This window comes from Montipora foliosa, chromosome 5 (assembly GCF_036669935.1).
Source record: "Montipora foliosa isolate CH-2021 chromosome 5, ASM3666993v2, whole genome shotgun sequence".
Classification (NCBI taxonomy): domain Eukaryota; kingdom Metazoa; phylum Cnidaria; class Anthozoa; order Scleractinia; family Acroporidae; genus Montipora; species Montipora foliosa.
This window is the reverse complement of record NC_090873.1, coordinates 9462525-9485300: the sequence shown is the minus strand read 5'-3', so window position 1 is coordinate 9485300 and position 22776 is coordinate 9462525. Positions and strand designations below refer to the sequence as shown.

General features: G+C 40.4%; 2 protein-coding genes across 5 annotated transcripts in view; one reads left to right on the top strand and one right to left on the bottom strand.

The window, feature by feature from the left end:
- Nucleotides 1-1167: 1167 nt before the first annotated feature.
- On the bottom strand, nt 1168-10281 carry LOC138003576 (fibropellin-3-like). 4 transcript variants are annotated; one of them, XM_068849695.1, is made up of 8 exons: nt 9600-10281; nt 7757-7861; nt 6235-6348; nt 5097-5207; nt 3522-3632; nt 2639-2749; nt 1888-1961; nt 1168-1610 (listed from the first exon to the last, which is right to left on the bottom strand). In XM_068849695.1, exons 1-7 carry the CDS (start codon nt 10003-10005, stop codon nt 1930-1932), a joined length of 990 nt encoding a protein of 329 aa, XP_068705796.1. In that variant the 5' UTR covers nt 10006-10281; the 3' UTR covers nt 1168-1610; nt 1888-1929. The 4 variants fall into 4 exon arrangements, with proteins under 4 accessions (XP_068705796.1, XP_068705798.1, XP_068705795.1 ...); XM_068849697.1 differs by having other exon boundaries at nt 1183-1610; nt 1928-2035; XM_068849696.1 differs by having other exon boundaries at nt 1472-1610; nt 1928-1961.
- Nucleotides 10282-10942: 661 nt separating this feature from the next.
- The window catches only part of LOC138002118 (neurogenic locus notch homolog protein 1-like), a 42417-nt gene continuing 30583 nt past the window's right edge, over nt 10943-22776 (top strand). Inside the window, exons 1-8 of the mRNA XM_068848210.1 lie at nt 10943-13269; nt 13726-13845; nt 14393-14503; nt 15557-15667; nt 16399-16512; nt 18079-18199; nt 18534-18540; nt 21367-22597. Coding sequence (XP_068704311.1) covers nt 11439-13269; nt 13726-13845; nt 14393-14503; nt 15557-15667; nt 16399-16512; nt 18079-18199; nt 18534-18540; nt 21367-22597 — 3646 coding nt within the window. The 5' untranslated portion in view covers nt 10943-11438. The remainder of the gene's footprint in view (nt 13270-13725; nt 13846-14392; nt 14504-15556; nt 15668-16398; nt 16513-18078; nt 18200-18533; nt 18541-21366; nt 22598-22776) is intronic.

Genomic DNA, 22776 nt, shown 5'->3' with positions numbered 1-22776 from the left:
GGCCGGCACCTGTTCGCGGTTCACTGGTCCTTAAATAAGAAACACAGCAAGACGCACCGGCGATCATTACTTGGGATTTCCTGTGTTGCAGTTGTAAAAAGGATGCAGTTGGTATTGTAATACGGTTCCAAACACTGACAATAACAGTTGTAGTCATTTATATTACAGTAAACATATATGTATATTTTTTTTAGTCCCACCTGATGAGTGATAACTGATCATTTTCTTGCCAGTGTTACTTGTTTTGTTGCTAAGCTTAGCTTCCAGCTTGAGTGCAAGTGCTGAAGATAGATTCTATCTGCTCCTAGGGACTTGTCCTTATTGCCTTTACTGGAATTCTCCATCCTTAGGCTGCATCCATAGCCACAGACTTAAGCCTCATTTACACTAGGAAATTTTCCTTGAAAAATTTTTCCTTGATAAGTTTTCCTTGGTAGTGTAGATGGAAAATATGACAAATAACTGACAAATAATTGTTTTCTCGAAGATACCTGAATGAGCTGAATTGATTTGGCATATTAAGCGGGAACGAAGACTGTTCGAACAAAATTTCATCATGGAGATTAAAATTGGAAGAAATGGGGCGTATAATAGGATTTGGGGAGAAACCTCATGTACTTAAATGCGAGAACGTTTGCATAATTTTTCTTCCCAATTTTAAGTCTTGTGGTTGGCAGCTACAGCTGTATGTGTTACAGTAAATAGTTTTCTTCTATATTGTTTTCTCGAAACAGTTTGAACTACTTCCCTTTGTGATCTTTCGTTACCCAAGTGAAGCGTGTTCATACTCAGAGTCCGTTAATACCTAGGATCTTCAAGAACGAGATCCCATATATACCATCCCTACACTTAGGGTATCTGACAACTACAAATATAAGTGCTCTTGCTCTTTGACCCCACAGAAAATACCAAAGCTTTGCGCTATGAATCTTGTTAAAAAGGTAATTTGCTGGAGAGCATTGCACCTTACTTCAGTTACAGTTATGTTTCTTGTTTTTGTTGTGACGTGAAGTTACACCATAGAGGTTTGTCAAATACGTCATACAAGCTAGGACAACAAGAGTTTTCACTAAGGTGGTCACTAATAACCCCCCATGTGAAGTACTTAAAAGAACATTTAATAAGCTGTCTAGGATATTGAAATAAAGGGCCCCAAAAGAGAAGTTTGATTATAAATTTTTATTAAAATTTTGACTCATTGAAGTCTAAAACGTGATTTCAAAACACGACATTATTTTACAAAGCGTGTTCTAGCTGGTGAAAAGTGTTTCACACTATTTAATTTTCCTCTTCTGCGTTAGGAAAGCGTTTAATTTCCGCGAAACTTAGATCTGTTACAGAGCAAGAAGAATGGATAGGACGCAACAGGTCAGAGCTAACTTTATAGGATAATGGCTTTTTTTTTTTTATAGATTTTTAAAAAGAGAGATTTCGCAGGGTCTTTTAAAGGTCTGGAAGTCAGAGGTCTGCTGCCAGAAGGCGTTTCTCACATAAAATGCCCTCATAATCCTTTGTGCAAATGCATGCAAATCCGTAATTACTATTGGTGTAGGAGCCATCCACACAAGTTCCTCCGTTGAGGCAAAGGCCAGTTGAGCAGACTCTTTTGACTAAAAGACAAAAAGAATTATTATTAAAAAGAAAAAAAAAGAAAAGAAATAAATGGAGAGAAATAGAATAACGTGATTTGATATCTATATGTTGTCAACAATGTGAGACATGCAACTTCCATGTCTCGTTAGCATTCGAAAAGTGATTCCTGCTTTTCGTCCAGACGGATTGCTATTCTCTCTCTTCAGGAACCCGGATAGGTTTTTATAGGAAGCTTAAAATCCCTTTAAAGGCGAAAACATTCTTTTATTTGGGCTTTTTTAATGTTCTACTTACTTTTCAAGAATAGCGAAGTAAAACTGCTAAGTCTTCATACCTTCACACCTCCTTCCAGAGAACCCTCTTTTGCACTGACAGGAATATTCATTACCAAATTTTAGACAAGAAGCACCATTGTCACAGGGATTAGGGAAGCATGCAGAGGCTAGTATGTGTAATGATGAAGGATCTATTAACGTTTAACACAACTTTTACCAAAAATGTTGCGACAAAGATAATGCGGATTCGTCAAACAAGTCGTCTACAAGATTTCCCCAAAAAAATTGGCTTCAAGTTTCTCAATTCAATGTGAATTGGATGTGGTTTGTTACTGGAACAATGCGGTGAAAAAAATGAATCAGATCTTGCTCTCGCCTTATCTTGTACAACTCGCAACATGGCGTAACAACTGGAAGGATTGTTTCCGTGCTGTGGTGCCATATTACATTCTGGCAGGACCGTATCTAAAATTTAGTTAGGACAGAACATCTCAAGGTCGGCCGGCTTTTTTTCTAAGCTTTTTTTTTTTTTTTCGGTAAAATCAACCACTGACTTTAAGAGATCACGTGACCTAACCAAACAACAAAACGCTCGTATCAATCACCGGATTTGCTGTTGGGAACTGAAACGTTAATGGCCGTACAGGAAGAAATGGAGTTAAGTTGAGGATGCTAATCCATTTACCGGGAATGTTCGAGACTTTATTTGTTTTTAAGTGCAGATATCTATTGTAATATCATGACTGATATTAGTGACGATGAAAACCTACCTTCACAGTGTTTTCCATAAAATCCAAGGCGGCAATCGCAGTGATATCCAGTTGGCTCATCTCTGCACGTCCCACCATTTAGGCAATAAATTGAGTTACATTCACTGAAAACTTACAAACCAAACGTGAAAGTATAAAACAAATTACTAGTAAACAAAGTAACGATTATTTCCTTAATGAACATGCTGGTGTAATACACCAGTGCAAAAAGTGTAATACCGGTGCAAATTTCACATCGAAATTCTGGAATATGATTGGCTAATAAGCAAAGGATTTCGTCAGAACCAATCAAATCTTTTGTTTTCAAACCAAGCGCGCGCCCTGGATGGCGTAATTTATGGCGAAAATTTTCCCTGATTGCGTGATACGCGTGCGTTTTTTCTGCTTAACCATCTCGAATTTTTTCATGTATATTATTAATAAGTAATCTCATGATTTCTCTCGTGCAATTTGGAATAAATAAGCTCTTTTAATTTTTTTCAAAGATAACAAATTTTGGTCGTCTTGGAAAACATTTACTCATGCTTATTTCTTCCAAATTGCACTCGAAATCGTGTGATTACCTATTCTTAATTAGGTGTATAGAGTGTTTTCACTCACGTGATCAGTAACCTTGCTCACCGAAACAAAAGAAAACGTTTGCATGATAATGGAGCTCAATTCCTGGAGTATTAGTTGGGGACACCAACATGGTCGCCGTTCCATTGTTTAGGAACACCAACATGGCTGGCGTGACGTCACATGAAAACAGTCTATTCACATACGTGAGTGATATCGAAGTTGGGCAGAAAAACAAGGGAACACTTTGCCAAAATCGTCTTGTATCTAATAACTTGCACTACTGGGTCCACATATCTGTAAAGGTAATGACAAAGACTCTAACCTTCACATGTTTTGCCCTTAAAGCCTTGTGGACAGTTACAGACGTAGTCGTTGATCACTTCAAAACAGACTCCTGAGTTCTTGCATGGGTTTGGCGAGCACTTGTTGATTTCTGTTGGTAAAGCAAATTGTCCTCATACTCTCGCCACAAAAAAACAAAACAGAAAATTTACGTATTTGCACTGGACAAAGATTGCTTCGCCTTATGGCCTTCGTTTCACTCATTCTCTGTGTAGGAATAGCAGTCACGTACTACTACTACTACTACTACTACTACTACTACTACTACTAATACTACTACTACTACTACTACTACTACTACTACTACTACTACTACTGCTGCTGCTGCTGCTGCTGCTGCTGCTGCTGCTACTACTACTACTACTACTTCTACTACTACTTCTACTTCTACTTCCTACTTCTACTTCTACTTCTACTTCTACTTCTACTTCTCCTTCTTCTTCTCCTTCTACCTCTACCACTTCCACTTCCACTTCCACTTTCACTTCTACTTCTACTTCTACTTCTACTTCTACCACTACCACTCCCACTCCCACTCCCACTCCCACTCCCACTACCACTAACACCACCACTACCACTACTACTACTACTACTACTACTATTGACCGAATGCAAAAATGGCCGCCAACAAATTGCTCTTTTGTCTTTGTGTTAATTAGCCTAACTAGTCTCGTTTTACAGCCCAAATTCCTTCGATTCTACGCGTGTGAACAAGGCTAGTTAGGCTAATTAACACAAAGACAAAAGAATAATTTATTGGCGGCCATTTTTTCATTCTGTCAATGCTATGGCTGAGCTAAAGCACAGTTCAGTGACATAATAATAATAATAATAATGATTAATTAATGGTAATAGTAATAATAATAATAATAATAATTATTATTATTATTATTGTTGTTGTTGTTGTTGTTGTTATTATTATTGCTTTTGTTATTATTATTAGTCCAAGTGACAGGGATATTTTTTGTTCCATACCAAGTAACTATTTAGACAATATAGGAATAATTCCAGGCATAAAAGGACTACAGAGGTCTGCGCTTCTTTCACTGTCAACATCCTGCGAAACTTGCTCTCCGTCTGAAGTCCAGTGGACTTGATGGAGAGTTCGACATTGTAACATCTCCAGTTTGAATTATGCGGAGTGATAATAAAATAATTATGATAACAAGAATAATAATAACTTTAATGATTTCTCAAGCTTAATTTTCTCTCACACTGTCTACCAAATAGGGGATGCGGTAGATCAAATCGAATAGTGGTTTTTGGTGAAGGGGAAAACTAGTGAGCCTGTGAAGGGAGCAGGGTTGCAAACCAACAAACCTGACCAACATAATGGCGCTCGGACCACATTGGCCCAAGAATCGCCCCATATTGGCGAGTCCAATCTTTACTGTACCACTCCAGCTCCCCCAACAGATTTAAGCCCTTATAAAGCTAAGCAGATTGCGTTCTCTGTCACAGAGAGAGACTGTAAGTTAACTTAAGGTGACAGTTTAAGGTATCCCATCTAACTGAGTAATTTGAGGCTAACAAGATATATGTTAATTACACTGACCTTCACAGTTCTTTCCTTTGTATTCCGGTAGGCACACACAGGTGTACGATTCCTCCGACTGACTGCAGGAACCTCCGTTGACGCACGGATTAGGATGACAATTACTCCTTTCTAGAAAAATATAATGTGGCGCTTTCGTAAGCAGGAATAGCAAGAAAGATTTGTGAGGTAGGTTCGAATTCAAGCAACTTGTATTGTAAGTTTTCACTCTCGTGATCATCATCCATGTTTTTCAACGAAAACAAAAGAAGACGATGCATAATAATAGAGTTAAATTCCCGGGGGATTTGGTCGGAGCTCCAACGTGGCCGCCGTTTCTTTGTTTAGGGGCTCCAACATGGCGGCCGTGACGTCATGCGAAAACCGAGAATTGGGAAAGGAAAGGGAGTCGTTCTAGGGCTTGTGCACTAATTGGGGACACTGTAAACTGAAATCAACAAATTAATGCAGATCAAATCAAATACTGGTTTTTGAGTAGAGGGGAAAACCGGAGTACCCGGAGAAAAACCTCTCAGTGCAGAGAAGACAACCAGCAAATTCAACCCACATATGACGCCGAGTCTGGAAATCGAGTCCGGGCCAAATTGGTGGGAGGCGAGTGCCCTCACCACTACGCCACCCTTGCACCCACCCTTGCACCCCACCCCCATTATTTCATGTATTTTAATGAGCTATGGCGCATAACTTTGTAGAGCCCGCAGACCAGTGGGATACTTTGTCCATCCAAGACCTAGACTTATTGTAGCTGTCAGGTGAGTTCTAGTGACTCAATGGGTAGAGCATCCGAACGGTGTTACGGATGCCTGCTTTTCGATTGTTCTTTCGCCCGTTGCCAAGCAACTTGAATTCTATCCTTTTCATGGGCACATTACACCTGTCCTTCATTTCTTGTATAAGTTGTTTGATTGTTCAGCGTTGAATTTTGCAAAGGGAATTATTCAATAAATGATGTGTTGTTAGCTTCTGGGACAAATACATCTTTTGTGTACCTCGCCCATTGTGAAAAAAAAAATTCAGTTTCCACTATGACACAGTTTGACCAACACTGAACAGATACAGAATTTAAAAAAAATGGTTTTATCAATGGAGTTGATAATGTAAAATGATGACCACACATTTATTTCCTGCTGACACTCACCTTCGCAATTTTCACCACGATAACCAACAGGACATGTACAAATATGTCTTCCAGTCGCTATTTCCGTGCATGTTCCACCATGTTTGCACGTTGTTGTTCCACACTCTTCTTTAACTGCACGAATTAACATCCTAAAATTTGTTATACTGAAGCGGTTGGAGAACTTTACTATTATAGTGTGCTATAGCTACGTGGGAGGCGCGGTGGTCTCATGGTTAGTGTGCTCGACTCCGGATCCAGTTGTCCGGGTTCGGGGCCTGGTCGGGGACATTGTGTTGTGTTCTTGGGTAAGACACTTCACTCTCGCGGTGCTTCTCTCCACCCAGGTGTATAAATGGGTACTGGCGTAATGCTGGGGGTAACCCTGCGATGGACTAGCATCCCATCCAGGGGGAGCATAAATGCTCCTAGTCGCTTCATGCTACGGAAACCGGAGATAAGCGCCGACCTTAATGGGCCTTCAGGCTCGTAACAGAGACTTATAGCTACTTTGCACGTTCAAACAACGTAGACGTCGAGTGCCCTTAACCCTATTTCTGTCCTACTCAATCTTAAACGTTCGCGAGGTTACTGCGATTTTTATAATTCCGCGGAATCAAGGCTAAGCGCTAAACTGCGTTTTGGCTTCCGTCAATCAAATTTCCGAACATAACAGGGAAGATCGACACCGCCTCGGAAACTTCGAAGTCAATGGCGCACTTTCGATATATTAAAATTCGGTCCCAAACAAAAGGCATCATCCCGAGGCTCTGGGGAATAAATATAAGGATTTGTATGAGTTTATTCCCCAGAGCCTCGAGATGATGCCTTTTGTTTTGGACTGAATTTTAATTTATCGGAAGTGGGCTATTGGAGTTTGTTTAGTTCACAGCTCGATACCATTATGATATGCTTTTAGAGGTTCTTCCGAAAAAAGAGATTCGTACAGATTCCATCGCTTTCCATTGGTGTTGTTTTGGAATGTACTAATATACCGTGGGAACCAAAGATGCGGATTGGTAGGTTATGTCACGCATCAATTGATTTCGGCATCCGTGTCTCGGCTTGACGTCGGTAGTTTGATTTGCCGGGAAGCCAAAAAGCAGTCTGGCCGTTGGCGCTTGAATTGAAGACGAGATTCCACAGAATTATGAAAATCGCAGTAAGTCGACGAATTTCGAATACGAGTACATAAAATACACTCCGACAATAACAACCGTTGCCACTTTCGGCTCGCTGGAATTACCCGTTTCAAAATTTCATTACATGTACGAAGTGTGCGGCTGTCCTGCGCGATGTGGAACTATGATTGCAACGTGTGTTGCACGTGCGTCCTACCGTTTGGTACATTTCTTAAGAGTTCTTCGGTTGAAGAAAACTAAGGTTTTGTGTAGAATCCCATGAATCTTACGTTGAATAAGTGGAGAGAATGATGTTCATTTAGAAATGCAAACGGCAAGAATTGAACAAACCTGCTTTATTTGCTGATTCGATGGGGACAAAAACTTTGAGATAAGAAACGAATTGTTTCCGCATTACAAACCTTCACATCTTGTTCCCATAAAACCCGGAAGACATTCACAGTAGAAACCATGCCTTCTGGGAACACAGATTCCTCCATGATGACATGCGTGGAAATGACATGGTCCTGCAAATTAAAACAAGGAACGGAAATTTGACAATTTGAGAATGCTCCAGGCGGTTAAGGGATCGATGCAAACATTGAAAGGTCAGACCCCACGTGTTCAAACGCTGGATAGCGCTATCCACCGAATAAATCACTATCCAGTGGATAAGTCATAGCAAAACCAATATCGCTATCCATTGGATAGTGATCTATCCGGTGAATAGCGCTATCTATCGTTTGAACAACTGGAGCCAAGCTTTTAACGGGGGACTCGCTCCCTTGCGAGTGCTTTACTAACTGAAGTTTGAAACCGTCACAGAGCGATCTTTTTTTTAAAAATCCGTTACAGTTGAATGAAATATGATATAAGTGACACTGCATAAGATATAGCGACTAAGACTTTCTTTATCTGAGCCTGGGGAACTTTGAGTTAAGCCACACCTTTTTTACAATCCTCTTCGTGCGGCGTCGCACGTATTTAAGATGGCTCAAACAAGTTTCAACACTTTGAGGAGACACACTTTTTAAAATGGTTGACGCTGCAATTCTGTATCACGTAGCAGCAATGTTATGGAACCATATGAAACACCGATTATTTCCAAAGAAGATGCGATCATTATTGTGACGTAATAAGTTACCTTGGAAACGGGAAAACCCTGTATAAACACCCTATATTTTGTCTTTTGTTGCTCTTATTTCAAAAACGAGTTCGGTTACCCCCATTTTTTACTGCTGGAAAGTGATTAGAAGGCCAAGATGAAACATTCTACAAAGTTTAAAAAAATCTTTGCGGGGGAATCAGAGCCACCTTAACAAAATCACAGATTTAAGGTTGCTCTGAATCTGCGGCACAGAATTTTTTACCTTGTCCTTCTGATCACTTTCCAGAAGTAAAAAATGGGGGTCACCGGGTTCATTTTTGAGATATAAGCAATTAAAGACAAAAAAAAGTGTTTACACGGGGCTTTCTTGTTGCCACGGTGATTGATTTCGTCACAATAATGACCGCATCTTGTTCAGCAATAAAGTTTCCATATGATACCGACACATTACTAATACGTTATACAGCGCTGTAGTGCCAATCCTTCTAATAAGAATGCTGCTTGAAAGCGGTAAAACTGCTCTGAGCCATCTCAAGTAGACCATGAGGCCTACAAAGATGAATAGCCTCGAAAATGAAATGAGACCTTGTCAGTCCTTTGACTATAAGCACTAAGGAACCCAATAATGAACCCAATAATACATATATTTTATATGCGGCAGTATTCAAGCCTCGCACCATGCACTAGATTAATTCAAACATTCAGAACATATGATGAAACCCAACTGAAAGTATGATAACCACTCGACACTCAAGTGGTGGTGAAGTTGAATTCTGGGAGGCCCAAAGACAGAGGGGGTCTTGAGAGCGATTGAAGTGCGGAGCATCTTTGTGCAAACGAAGCAATTATTGCGAATTTTGAATTATGAACAATCAAGTGATCTCTATTGGTTTTCAGTGAGTGCTTACTACATCATTTGGTCTCAAGCCGGTTCCCTTCGATACCCCTAAGTAAAGTTGCGGTAACTTGTGCGTCCCTGAAATATTGAATCCTCGTCGAAAATGGACAAGCTAACGAAACTTTAATTCTCTACCCCAAGCTCGATCACTAGTCCGAAACGTGAAGTGAAAGTGGGCTATAGGATGGGTAAACCAGCAAATTTCTTTGCGATTCTGAACAAGTAGTTATGTTACAATGAATACCAGCTAACGGGTTACCTTTCTCTCCACGGTCAACTAATAACATTCTCCGGTCAACAGGATTTAGCATTTCACTGTAAGGGGAAGCTGGTGTAAAATAGTAATCCCTCTTCTGAAGGTGATATTCGTTCGAAATACCACTACTGTATCTGTTATATCGTTTCCTTGAATTAGGACTGTCTGAGTTTTTCTTAACATGAAGTAACAGATTTTGTCGAGGCCCCATTCCAGTATGACTCTCTCGAAGTGCTTTAGATTTCCGCTTAAGAGTTGACTTCTTGAAGGAAACACTACGGGATTCTATTTTGTTCATTCCAAGACCTGATCCATGATCAAAGTTCGCGCGCGCAGTCTCAACGAACGTTAAGAAGCAAAGCATTATTAAAAGTACCACGGGTCCAGCGTATGTCCTGAATTCTTGCATTATCAATATGCGTGAAGTTCACATTTGCTTAAATGTCTCTTGTTCTAGTCATGATGGTGTTGTATCAAATGCAGGCAAACAGTCGCCAATGTCAATATGGAAAACAATTGCAGAAATATTTAAACAATTAAAATTTCACGAGTCTTCGAAAAGCCGGCTTCAGTCTAAAAGAATTATTCAGTGTTGCAATTTCTTTGTCAAATTAACCGTGAAAGGGTCACCTGCAAACACAAGTAACGTGTAATCCTGAAATGTATGTTTGCATACTTTCTCCAAATCGATGAAATGTCTTTGGCAGTGTCTAATTAATAAATGTTGGTTGAGCCTCAATTTTCCAATGGTTCTAAAAATTACAGAAATTAAATGGGTTTGGTATCAAAGCTCTTGATACATATATCAATTTTTTCTGTTTTCGAGTGAATTCTTAAAGCGGAGAATGTGGGAAATCTCAGTCGACCTCTCTCATTCCCTGGGTGAAACATGGAAAGTTCGAATCCAGTCTGAAGCATTCATGATAGCAAGACACAAGGAGATACCGCAAAAGCAAAGCCTCAAACTATGGACGCAAAGAAGCAGTGTGGACGATCGCTTACTAAACCCCTCATGGAACCTTCAGCGCATCAGATATTGGCAAGTATCAGTCTGTCATGTGTTACAGTACTCCAGCCTCCAACTTTATGGCGAAACGGCGCAGCATCTTAGCGGCATCTTGTTTATGATACTGCAATGGAGTATAACTTGATTCTCTATTGTCCTCCAAAACCAAACATACCTAGCTTTATGCGTTCATGCGCAATGTAATAACCTGAGGGCAAAAATTCTATTTTCACGAACAAAATTTAAGAGAACTTAGAAAGTGTGTTTTAAATCACATATTGTTCACATCATTTAACATTAGATGTGGTTTCATTTTTTCAACCAACTGTCTAAACCGCACCAGTATCGCGAGGTGACGGGTTCAAACCCCGTTGAAGTCCGGAAATTTTCAGGCTTCTCTATGCAATTGCAAAAATTGCTTTCATAACTGCGAGGATCATAGCTTCATTTTATTTCATATATCATTTCATCGTTGTCTGAAGTGACATGATATCTGCCTCAATTTCGTACTCCGGAAATAGTTTGGATTTTAAGTTTGCTTTCTTTCTTTTTTTTTTTTTTTTTTGTTTTTTCATCTGGAAAAGGTCAACATTGAATCCTGGGTTCAGTGCCTTTCCGCATGAGATGACTATTATTTTTACAATAAACCTAGCTGGGGGAGTGTTTAATATTTTATATTCACGTAGGCTGGTGAGATAATTCTACGGATTTTAGGTCCGGTTTTTGCGCTGAGAAAACGATCTTGGTCAATGGTTTTTTTAACTGAATGGTCACTAGTTTTTCCCTGACATGACCACAAATATGTTGTTTAGTTAATGTTCAAATGACGTGCGCAAATGAAGCTTCCAGTCAGACTCTGCTTTCTTCACCTTTTCATTACATTGGCGTGGACCGAAACAAACAAGACAACAGGTCTTCAAAAACGCCATGCTATCGAATTACAAAATCAAACTGGTGCGGTCAAACTTGGAAAATTTACGTCCCGTTCTAAACAAGGGAGCTTGAGGCGCGCGAACACTGGAGGCGGCAAGGAAGCCATTGGTATAAGCGATGATTCGAAGACATGGACATCTGAACATCGCAAGAACCACCTGTTTACAATTAATGGTGGCAAAAGGACTCCTTGTCAAGGCAAGTCTTGCTCACGCCGACATGAAGTTAAGGTTAGTAAGAAAACGAAACTGCGCAACAAGGTCCATCGCCATCGAAGAACAAATTCGGTGTTTTTAGTAAAAGCTCTCGACTTGCTAAATCACTCAAGAGCTCGAGAGCTCTGGAATTTTGTTACTCGAGCGACACCTGACAAGCCGTATAAGCAATTTAGCAACGGCACGGGAGGAATTGATAAGAGCACAAATGGCGCAACTAATCGCACAAGACAACCTGCGAGGAACCAACCAGGAAGCAAACGGCAGGAATGGTCCGATCTTGAGAGGGAAATGCGACCACGCTTCTTTTTTAACAGTGCCCCGGCAGAATACGTTGAGCAAAAACCACCGCCAGCGCAAACTCCTAACGAAGGAACGACGCATTTACGACAAGGCCCGATTCACGTGCATGGACCTTTCAATGGAAACGGACCTGTACCTTTTATTCATGGCGAAAATAATAACTTGCATTTGTTAAAACATCCTGGTCACTTGACACCATTGCCGATTAATGTGTTTGGTCATCCACCACCAAATCATTTGGTATCTCCACTGACTTTTCACAATCATCATGCTCACATGCATCATTTTGCTCCACCCCCTCCATACGCTATTCATATTGATGCCCCTCCAAAACTGGAGCCTCCGATCCCACCTGATGTTATTCCTCCACCAATCCCTCCAGTGGAAGTCCCTCCTCCAATTCCACCGGAGGTACTGGGTGACCAGATACCACCAGCAGGTCCTCCTATGAAAGGACCCCCTCTTCTTCAAGATGTTCCCATAATACCACCTCCAGATGGCGCCATGATAAATCATCCTCCTATAGATTCACCACTTACGAACGAAGGTATTCCCCCAGAATATTCCATGATGCCGCCTCCAGACGCTCCTGTGCCACAGCAACCTATAGATGTCCAGGGGATGCCTCCATCTGGAGTAGTATCCCCAATTCCGCCTCCATTTCCCATTCAAAAAGTTCCTGTTCCTGTTCCAGTTCCTTCACCGCCAAAAGTGGAACATGTACCTTACCCCGTCCCTGTACCTGGCCCACCCTCCATACAGCAAGTCATGGTGCCGGTGCGCGTGCCGTCTCCGCCAAAAATCGAAGAAGTCCCAGTCCCTGTGCCATCTCCTCCTAAGATCAGAAATGTACCAGTCCCTTTCCCAGTACCAGTTCCTTCTCCTCCACGACTGCAACGCGTCCCATATCCTGTACCTGTACCTGTAAAAGAACCACCAGAGATCCATAGAGTATTCTTACCTGTAGCTGTCCCACAGCCATCGTCGATCCGTCATGTTCCTTATCCAGTTTATATCCGATATCCGCCGGAAATCAAGAGAGTTCCATTTCCGGTTCCAGCACCGCCTCAGCCTATTCCAGTTCCAGTGCCCTCACCACCACGCTTGATGGTCCATCGAATACCTTTCCCGGTCATGTATCCCCAGAAAGTTCCATTCCCAGTCCCTGTTGTCATCAACCATCATCTGATGCACCAAAGCGCGGATCATACCGAAGGTAGCGACATTTTCATCGTTAAAACAGCCTTTTAAATAGTGTTGTTATCAAGAGTATGTGAAATGAACCAGCTCTCTATCGTAACAAAATCGTGAATTCAGTATTTGTGAAACCCTAACATGTTCACGGAACTACCAACCAACATACATCTTGAACAGGCCATTTTACAGTTGTTTGCTTAGTAACCTAGCCTATGAATGGCTGTGAGGCTGTCATTTATACAGACCTCACTGCTTTTGTCATGTAAATTGTGTTGTTGTGATTCTAATTAGTCTACCTTGACATGAGAAAAGCGCGAAGGTTTGTAGCAAAACAGGGTCACCCACAGCCGCTTGCTTCCATTCTTGGGTCAGGTAACATAGCTACAACTGTAAAATGGTCTATTGATTTTATTTGATTTTCATCGAGGGTCATTTCCTAACCCCTTAGCTAAGATGCGACTGTTTTATTATCTAGAGTCCTCCATAAACGGTCAGTGCCTTGTGAATCTCTGCCTAAATGGAGGCACATGCTCGGCCTATATGAATTCCTATCGATGCCATTGTCCCAATGGATTTCAAGGAGGCCATTGTGAAGGTAAAAGAGTGTTTCAAATTCCTTCATTTGTTAATGGAAAAGAGCACATACCTCGACATTCTCTTGCGTTTACAAGGTTATGTAGCCATAGTTAAGAGAGGGGACTGGTTTGGAAGCTCGGCAAACATCAAAGGAGCAAACAAAGATGCCAAGATTTAGGTTGGAAAGTCCACGACCGTGCACAATCTTTTGTTTTGCGCTCATACACTATTCATAAATTACGTAACCAACACGTTTCTATTGGTTAGTTCCTCAGTACGGAGTAAACAACTATTGTGTTTTGTGCATGGTCAAGGCCAAAAAAGAGAACAAAAACCTACAACAAAGAAAGTTGTCGGGTTTCATAACCATTCTCGTCTATTAACTATGATGTAGCTCAGTACCTTTGTTTCGGTATCAGAGCCTTATGAATTATGTCTAAGTCGTAGAGCTGGCCAGTCTATACTTGATCTAGACTACAAATTTAAGCCCAGACTCCTACACGCACTTTGAGCACCAGAAACGAAATTACACTGTAACCTTTAAAAACATTTTATATTTTTGATAGAACAAAACCTGTGCCTGCCCAACCCTTGTCGGAACTTTGGTGTCTGTTCACGAGTGGAACACGACTACGAATGTACTTGCAGTAAAGGATTCATTGGAAGGAATTGCGACAGTAAGTCTACAGCTACGACTTTAAAGAAGTAAAATCATAATCGAGCAAATGTTCCTCGAAATGCAATTTTTTTTTATTCACCTCGGAGTTTCCAGGTCACGTTTTAAATCCCCATGATGAAAACAGCTTCCAAATTACATTAGTCGCTAAATTGTATCGACTTATGTTTTCAGCATCCAAAGTAGACAGGTGATGGGTAGTTTCCGTCAATAATATCTACCTATTCGATAGTCCATGTAGTGGACTCTTGTACTAATAGACTCTTTAAGCTTCACGTAAATGTGGCTATTTTGGAAAAGTAAATGATAGAAGCAGTGGGTTTTTAAAACTGCCTTCCGCTTGTTTTCGCGTGTAAACTGGCCTTTTAACATGTTTTCAAGATAACACAAAGGAAAATGGTAGTGAAGTTTGTTGACGTAACCTTTCGCCGTTCTTAAGATACAAAGGGAATTATGGCACCCGAAAAGAAAGGCCCGTAAAGTTTCGGGACTTTCGAGAAACGAGCCCCTTAGTTCGTTTCTTTTAGTAAAACTACATGACCACTTGTCGGGACTGTTTTGTTTATTTTTACCGGAATTAAAGTTTAAGTTTAAGTTTAAGTTTAATAAAGCTTCTTACCAATGTACAAAAGAAAATATATATACAAAAGTACAATAGGTAAAGGAAAGCAATAGGGGAAACTGCATTCCCATATAAAAACTGCTCTCCAGAAATAAAAGTTAAAACAATTAAGAATAGTATATCTAATATATTATAAAAAGGGGCACTAGGCGTTTTTGGTTCATTACCGTGGAGGAATCGAGACTTTTAATGTTATGTGAAATTTGTATTTTTTTTTTTTTTTTTATGAAGCTCTAGACTCGGGACTTGATAATTCCGAAAAATTCGATTGCCCCTTTGCAGGAGTCGAACCCGAAGTCCTTCCGATTACTAGTTCGGTTGCTCTTCCCCTGTGCTCGGGGAAGACTCGGGGGAGTTACGCCACCCGAACTCAGTGAGCCGGGGTTATCGTCTACTATATTCTTCCGATTACAATGCAAAATTTCCTTCTAGAGCCAGATCCATGTGTTCCTTCTCCTTGCGAAAACGGCGCCACCTGCTCATCTGATGGAAACTCGTATTCCTGCTCTTGCAGAGTAGGATGGATGGGAAAGAATTGTCAAGGTAATTAATTTATTATACGTTACTGCATTATGAATATTAGAAAAAGAAAACAAGAAATATCATAATTCAATACGATCGTCCGGGTGAGTGTAGTCCTGAGAAGGACTGTTTGAGATGACATTGACAGACGTTTCGACAACATGAGCGGAAGTCATCTTCAGACTCAAGTGAATTGTGTAACGTCAGTAGATACTATAAGAACTCCGGTCCGAAAAGGTTCATTCCCGGATTATCTTCTTGTCTCGCACTCACGTGATTATTCGGCCATGTTGGTTGGTTGGTACAAAGCAAAAGCAAAATGTCGCTCTCGTTTTTCATAATAATCGAGACAAATTCCCAAAAGAATTTTTCGCTGTTGTTCATTACATCAACATGGCCGCCGTGACGTTAGTTGCAAGCCAAGAATAAGCGTAAATCCTTTTTGTGGTTTGTTTGTGGGGCCTTTAGTAGTTTTCGTTGTTTTACCTCTCCTTAAACAATCCCATCACACTGTACCTTTCACCTTTTCTGTCCCCTTCATGAGCTGTCCGTGCGACGATTTTCATCTACTTGGTTAACATCTCTGTTCCAACATCTTGCTTTTACTGTCCTTCATCCAATATCCTAGCTTTGTTTTTGAAAATCCGTCATCGACCTTTCGTTACTTCTTTCTAGTACAATAACATCTCAGTCATCAACACTTGACAAGTGAGGTCTTGACCGAACCATGTAAATGTTCATATTTTCTTTAGTTGAATCGAAGTGCCTTCCGTTGAATCCTTGTCAAAATGGTGGAACATGCACTGAAGCGCAAGGGGCTTACAAGTGTGAGTGCACCCCTGGTTGGACCGGACTCAGTTGTGAAGGTAACAGTTTTATCTTGGAACGCCTTAACATATGTAAAAAATACCCGCGACTGTGCCGGATTCAGAATCGTCAAGGGTGTTGGGGTCGTGGTCCGGGATATCCGTTATACACTTAATGTATGGTCCCGAGGGAAACAAATAGTTTTGTTTTCCCGAGAGTCCTCATGTTTCCCGAGACGAAGTCGAGGGAAACATCAGGACTCGAGGGAAAAGAAAACTAATTAGTTTCCCGAGGGACCAGACATTAAGTGCTTTGTTATATATTTAGACTTTCCCGCAACAATCGCAGCAAAACGTCCGGAGCGGGCTACAACTGCTGAATTGTATCCCGGTCGGGAGACATTTGAATTTGATCAGGGCCGCGTGACCAAAAATCAACCAATCACAGTGCTCGTTTTGGTGAACGAAAGTCCAGGTGTATAACAATTAACGTTATTTTTCGATGAAGGGCAAATGCAGCAGGTTGGCTTTACATAAGAAGCAAAGTTTAGGGTACACTTAATGACTCTGTATTCCAAGACACGAGTGATGTTGAAGTTGGGAGAGAGCAGAGCCTGGGGGACATTTCGTGACGTTTGTAGGGAGATTTCTTGTTTACAAACACTGACGTCACATTTCTTTTGACTTTCAAATTTCCCAACCAAGAAACAATAGAAGTAATTGTTTCAACAGTGAATTAGGTTCTGGTTGGAATATTAATGACAATGGGTGACAACACGAGAAACATCGTTATTGAAATCGGCGTGAATCCAATGAAGTGCATTTCTTGGCATCTCTGAAGAGGCGAGACAACGGGTTGGCCTCGTAGAAAGCCTGGGAGAGCTGAATATACGGGGCGACCGAAAACAAATCCAGCTACTTGTCAGCAAGCGAGATTTGATTCTTGCTCAACCGAATGAAAAGCTAACTCCGTACCCCACGATGTGTTCAGTGCGTCCTACGTCCATAGCGCATAATTGGGAATTCACCCATTGTTTAAAGTAGCATAATAAGCACAGGACGCAGCACTTTTCTGACACATACATGACATATCTTGTCAGCATACACAGCCTATTATTCTTTTTCCTAAGGTGTATATATTCCCCTTTCTCTCGCATTAAGTGCAAAATAAAAACGATTGTACTGCATGGTGGTAACAGTAGGATTCAAATCCCACGCCGCTGAGGAGTCTGGTACTTTATGGTTGTACTACAAAGTTATAAAATGGAAACAAAAAACAATAGGCTCCGAAATACCACAGAAACAATTCGCCAAACCCAACAAACAATAGTGTTTTCATTCACGTGATCAGTAACCCTGTTTTTCCACCGAAACAAAAGAAAACGTTTGCATGATATTAGAGCTCGATTCCCGGAGGATTAGTCAGGGACACCATGTGAAAACAGTATATTGGTATCTGGTTTCCGCAAAACTAAGGACTGAAGGCCCAGAGGTGACGTAGTCATTTAATTAATTAAAAAAAGCAAGGTGATATGTGTTGGCCACACCGGGTTGGTATTGTGGTGTGTCACCTTGCTTTCATTATGTAATTAGTACACATTTGTTAAACGCGTTGTTTATATTTAGTTGGCTGCGACAACTGTCCCACTCCAGATGAGCATTTTCTGGAGGAAATCAAAAGAAACAACCTTCGAAACAAAATGGCGAGCGTCAAGAAGGGGACCGTTACGAAAAGTTACAAACTGTGGTAAGTCGAATGCCTCAAGCAACCTATATAGCAATGTTTACAATTGCAGTTTTTCCATTTACTCCCTTCAGTTTTTCCACACTTGAACACTGATAATCCGCGTTCTCGAGTAAACCAAAGTTTTAACAAGCCATGTAGTATTTGTTTAAACTGTAATCTCTCTCTTTAGAACCTAAACAAGATGCTGGCATCACGTGATACTACCGTGTGGCTTAAAGAACATGTCATGTCCTCCATCGCTGTCCAAAGCGCACTTTACTTGTGAATAATTAGTTCATTTTTATCGACAAAGTATTGTACTTATCTTGCAAATCTTTTGAATGTTTAATCGTAGTGATGAAGTGAGTTAATGATTAAAAAAACTAAAGCCACGCAGATGTTTAAATGAGAACACATAAGATATTTTGAAAAGACTTAATGTTTTGTGTTTGATGAAACTTGAACTTTAAAACTAAAGGTTGCTCGATTTTTGGCATTATAACGAATATTTAACGTGAAGTGACACCCTTATAGCACGATAAAGAGAATGATAATGTTCTCAGTCTTTATATGCCTTATTTAACTTCTTTTTTTTCGAAATTCAGCAGTGTTTAACTGAAAAAAAATCTTACTGTTTCAACTTTGTAGGATTTTTCTTTTGTGAATATACTAAATCGGCTAACTCAATGATGTACCGGATTAAAATCTCCCGGGGTTAAGATTCTTTGTGTGTCGCATTTGCATTATAATGTAGAATGATTCGCATTTATAGCCCTGGTCAAACGTAAAATGTTTAATTGGTAACCAAACACGATCGAACATGTTTGGTGACCAGACATTTTATCGTTTGGCCACCTTGTTTCATCGCCTTTGTTAATGAAATCCATCAAACATCCAATCAAACGGCATCAAACATCGCTATTGTACTTGTGTTTGATGTCTGGTCAAAGAAGCCCAAAATCCTTATCGAATTCAGCTGTTGAGAGTGTGTTTGATTGCTTGTTTGATAGCGTTTGGCCACGTCATCAAACACGGGGAAAGTTTGGTCACCAAACATTTTACGTTTGACAGGGGCTTAAATGATATCGGTATGGAAATACCTTGAACACAACATTTTATTTTCAAAGGGTTTGAATTGGATACAACGTGAGTTAGCCTATTTGGTCTATACAGAACGATGTGATTATAAATTGACAATAATCAGTTGGCATGGGCGAGGTCGACCATGAAATCCTTATTTTATGTACTTTTCTTTATGATGCCTCGGTGATAATATTGATGATTTATCAAGTCTCTACATAAATAAATCCGTTTATATTCACGGACATTCTTTAGCAGCGTGTTGGTATTTTATCTCTAACAACCTGATAGCAGATTCAAAGCGAAGAACAAAGAAAAAAAAAAAGGTATAGTCAGTAAATGCTTTTCCGAGTGATAATTTTTTTAAATCCCCAGGTTCACAAGGGTATTTTTCCTTGAATCATAAAAATTACAATTTCCTCGATTGTGATTGGTTGAAAAAACTCCTATTTACCACAGATTCACTAGCCAAGTTGTTATCGGACAGTTCAATAAGCCAATCACATTCAAAGTTGTAATTTAAATATAACCAATCACAACCTTGGTTTCAATCACCATAGAAATAGTCTACACACTCGTAAATTGGGGCTTTCTTTCAGAGCGACATTAAAAAAATTATGCCACCTTCGTCAGCCGTTTACTGCAGGTTTCCCTTTCTTTCGCTCTTCTTCTTTTCTCAGAAATTGATATTTTTATGATTAACTGGTAATAGGACTTCGTGTCGTCCAATCATACTCGTGTTGAACAAATCGGACTCGGTCCATCACCATTACTAAAAATTGGAAAAGTAACTTCAAGAGACCCCTGGCAGCAGTTGCACAAAGCCGGAGCAAGCGAATCTTACAGTCATGGAACATTAATGTAGGACACCCATGCATCAGTTTTATGTAAACTTCCTTTTCCATTTCAAATCACCGTTTCGTTTACCAGGTCTTAAAAAAGTTTACGACATTCGATCTATCCGCCGAATCCGATGAATGTGCTGCTTTTTTCTGTCGTTCTTGTGTGGATATGATTTTGCTAATCGAAGCAAAGATTAAAGCCGATGATACACGGTTCAACATTTGTTGATCAACAAATGTTGCAGCTCTTGTTCAACAAATGTTGAACAGTGTGTCGTGTCATGTTGAATGTTGAAATATGCCATTCAACACATTGAATGTTGTTGAACGATGTTGAACGAAAATGGAGACCAGTTCTATTCTGTTCAACACGTTTGTGCAACATTGTTCAACATTTGTTGAGCAACAAGTGTTGCAAGATGTTGAACCGTGTATCATCGGCTTAAAACACAGCCGGCGTTTTCTTTTTCGTGAAAATCCACGCAGGCGCAAACAAACCAAGAAGACAATGACCTGGTTCCGTCCCAAACGTCCGTTGCCCGTTCTTTTTCCGCTGGATAAGAGTAACGTGGGCTCTTGGTACTAGATTTGTGGCCATGGAACATGTTTTCAAGCCGACGGCACTTGTTGCGATATGCGACAATGACCACGAGGACACAACATGTGTTGGTCAATGTTGGGTGAAGAATTTTGCCATTTCACACCTAACCAATAACGTGGAAAATTTTGCGTCGTAATTTACAAGAAATTCCTGTCAGGCGGTCCATCCAAGTCCGGTAATTTCTTGCCTACATGTGAAGGGTCATAAATTGTTTCTTCTGTAAATAAATTTTAAACAAACAATGCAACCTGCCGTGAAACGTAATAACTGTCTAACTGTATCAAGACCTCATCACGTGGTTTGCGATTGACCCAAGAGAGCTCTTTTAACCCTTTGTGGAGCAATAACTGTATCAAGCCAACAAAAAATGACATCTTCTAGTGTGTTCACTTATGACAAGAAACAAAAAGTGACTTACATAGATAGTTGACCTTTTTCGTTATGACAGTGTGACCGGTGCTTTGTGGTGTAGGTTGAGTTGCTCTCATTTTATGAAGTAAATTAAGAACTTCTTTATCCAGTAGTGCATGTCAAGCTACCATGATGTCATATGGACTTAAACAATCAGGTTTGTTGTATTATTTATCATTTTTCTTGCAAACGGGACAAATTAAGTTAACAAAATGGAGAGGAAATGATCAAACGCAGCTGTTTAATATTTTTGAAAAAGCCCAAATGGCAATATGAAGATCGGGTCTTGGGCTGAGGTTGTACTCTGGTTAATTAGCATCTTGGCTGTCGATGCGGTGGACACATTTTCACTTGAAACGATCCGAGGATCATCACAAGAGCGACATGGCCATACCCGGTCCCTCACAAAATCATTGCGGTCACACCGAAGACAAAACAATTTGAACAAACAATCCGGGGATTATGCGGAAAGGAGTAATTATGGCTTTACACTGGAGAAATCGAAGAAAAGGCATGGATTTGAAACAAGCTCAAAGACTGAAATACATTTTCCTCGCAACGCCCGAGTGACTAGCATTCCTGGTGAAGAAATGTCAAAAAAAATAAAATCACGGTCTTCAAGACTTCATCGAGCAACAAAATTTAGTAATAGACAACGAAACACAATTTTTGAACACTTTAATTCCCCAAATATACGGAATAAACGCAGGATAATAAGTAGCCCAGAGGAATCAGACGACAGTTTAATTAAGAGATCGCGAAATAGAGTACGACTTAAATCTCTAACTTCACAGCATCTTAAAAATGAATCTCAGTTCAATAGATTCACAACCACGGAAAATGTATCGAAAAAAGCTCTAATGAAAACGGACTCCCCGGAAACAAAACGACAGAGAATTTCGGAAGGTATTATGCCGTACCAAATTGGTACCAACAGCCAACCGGTTATGCAGGGCGAAGAGATGCGCCTTCCTGCCAATTCCAACAGGTTCTTTGGAGATTCAATAGCGTCAAACGCTAATATCAGAGCCATTAACCCGTCTCACTACTACGCACCAGCAGTGCACAAGTTCTTACCAGCGGAACACCGATACACTTCATCTCCGATTCACCGATACCTCTCCTCGCCTGTGATCTTCAAAGAAGGTGCTAATGACCCACTAATGGATGTCGCTCAGGGAACGGAGACTAACAAAGATATCGCGGTACAGCAAAGACCATTTGTCGACGGGCAGCAGCGGTTCTTGCAAGGACCTCTACATCACAGACAGCGTATTATGATTGTAAAAAGACCACATGTTGTGTTTGTGAAGAGACCACTTCAAAGCAATTTCTTGTTGCCTCCTCCAGTGCCACCTAAGATTGCTTTTTACCCGCATCACCCGCTTCCTTTGCCTCCTCAAAGATTCCCCGTTCCTCTTCTTCTACATGGACCAAGACCTGGACCGTTTGTAATTGTTCATCACAGAGAATTCTATGGACCTTGTAAGTATGATCACTGTACTTGCTTTTGTTTGTTTGTGTGTTTTAATTTAGTCACCCATGAATCATGTAAAACAACAGCTTGAATGGAAGCAGTGAACAAAATGCAAGTATGGCTTATAAGGCTTGAAATTTGTTTAAATGCTAATGACAAAGAAGGAAAAAGAAGTGAATAAGTATAG

What these genes read in the sequence shown, in the direction of transcription:
- LOC138003576 (XM_068849697.1), bottom strand. Translation starts at nt 10,005, where the DNA reads ATGCAAGAATTCAGGACATACGCTGGACCCGTGGTACTTTTAATAATG. An exon ending in AGTTGACCGTGGAGAGAAAG is followed by an intron (nt 7,862 to 9,599) that starts GTAACCCGTTAG and finishes TTTAATTTGCAG; the next exon opens with GACCATGTCATTTCCACGCA. An exon ending in TTATGGAAAACACTGTGAAG is followed by an intron (nt 2,036 to 2,638) that starts GTAGGTTTTCAT and finishes TACACATACTAG; the next exon opens with CCTCTGCATGCTTCCCTAAT.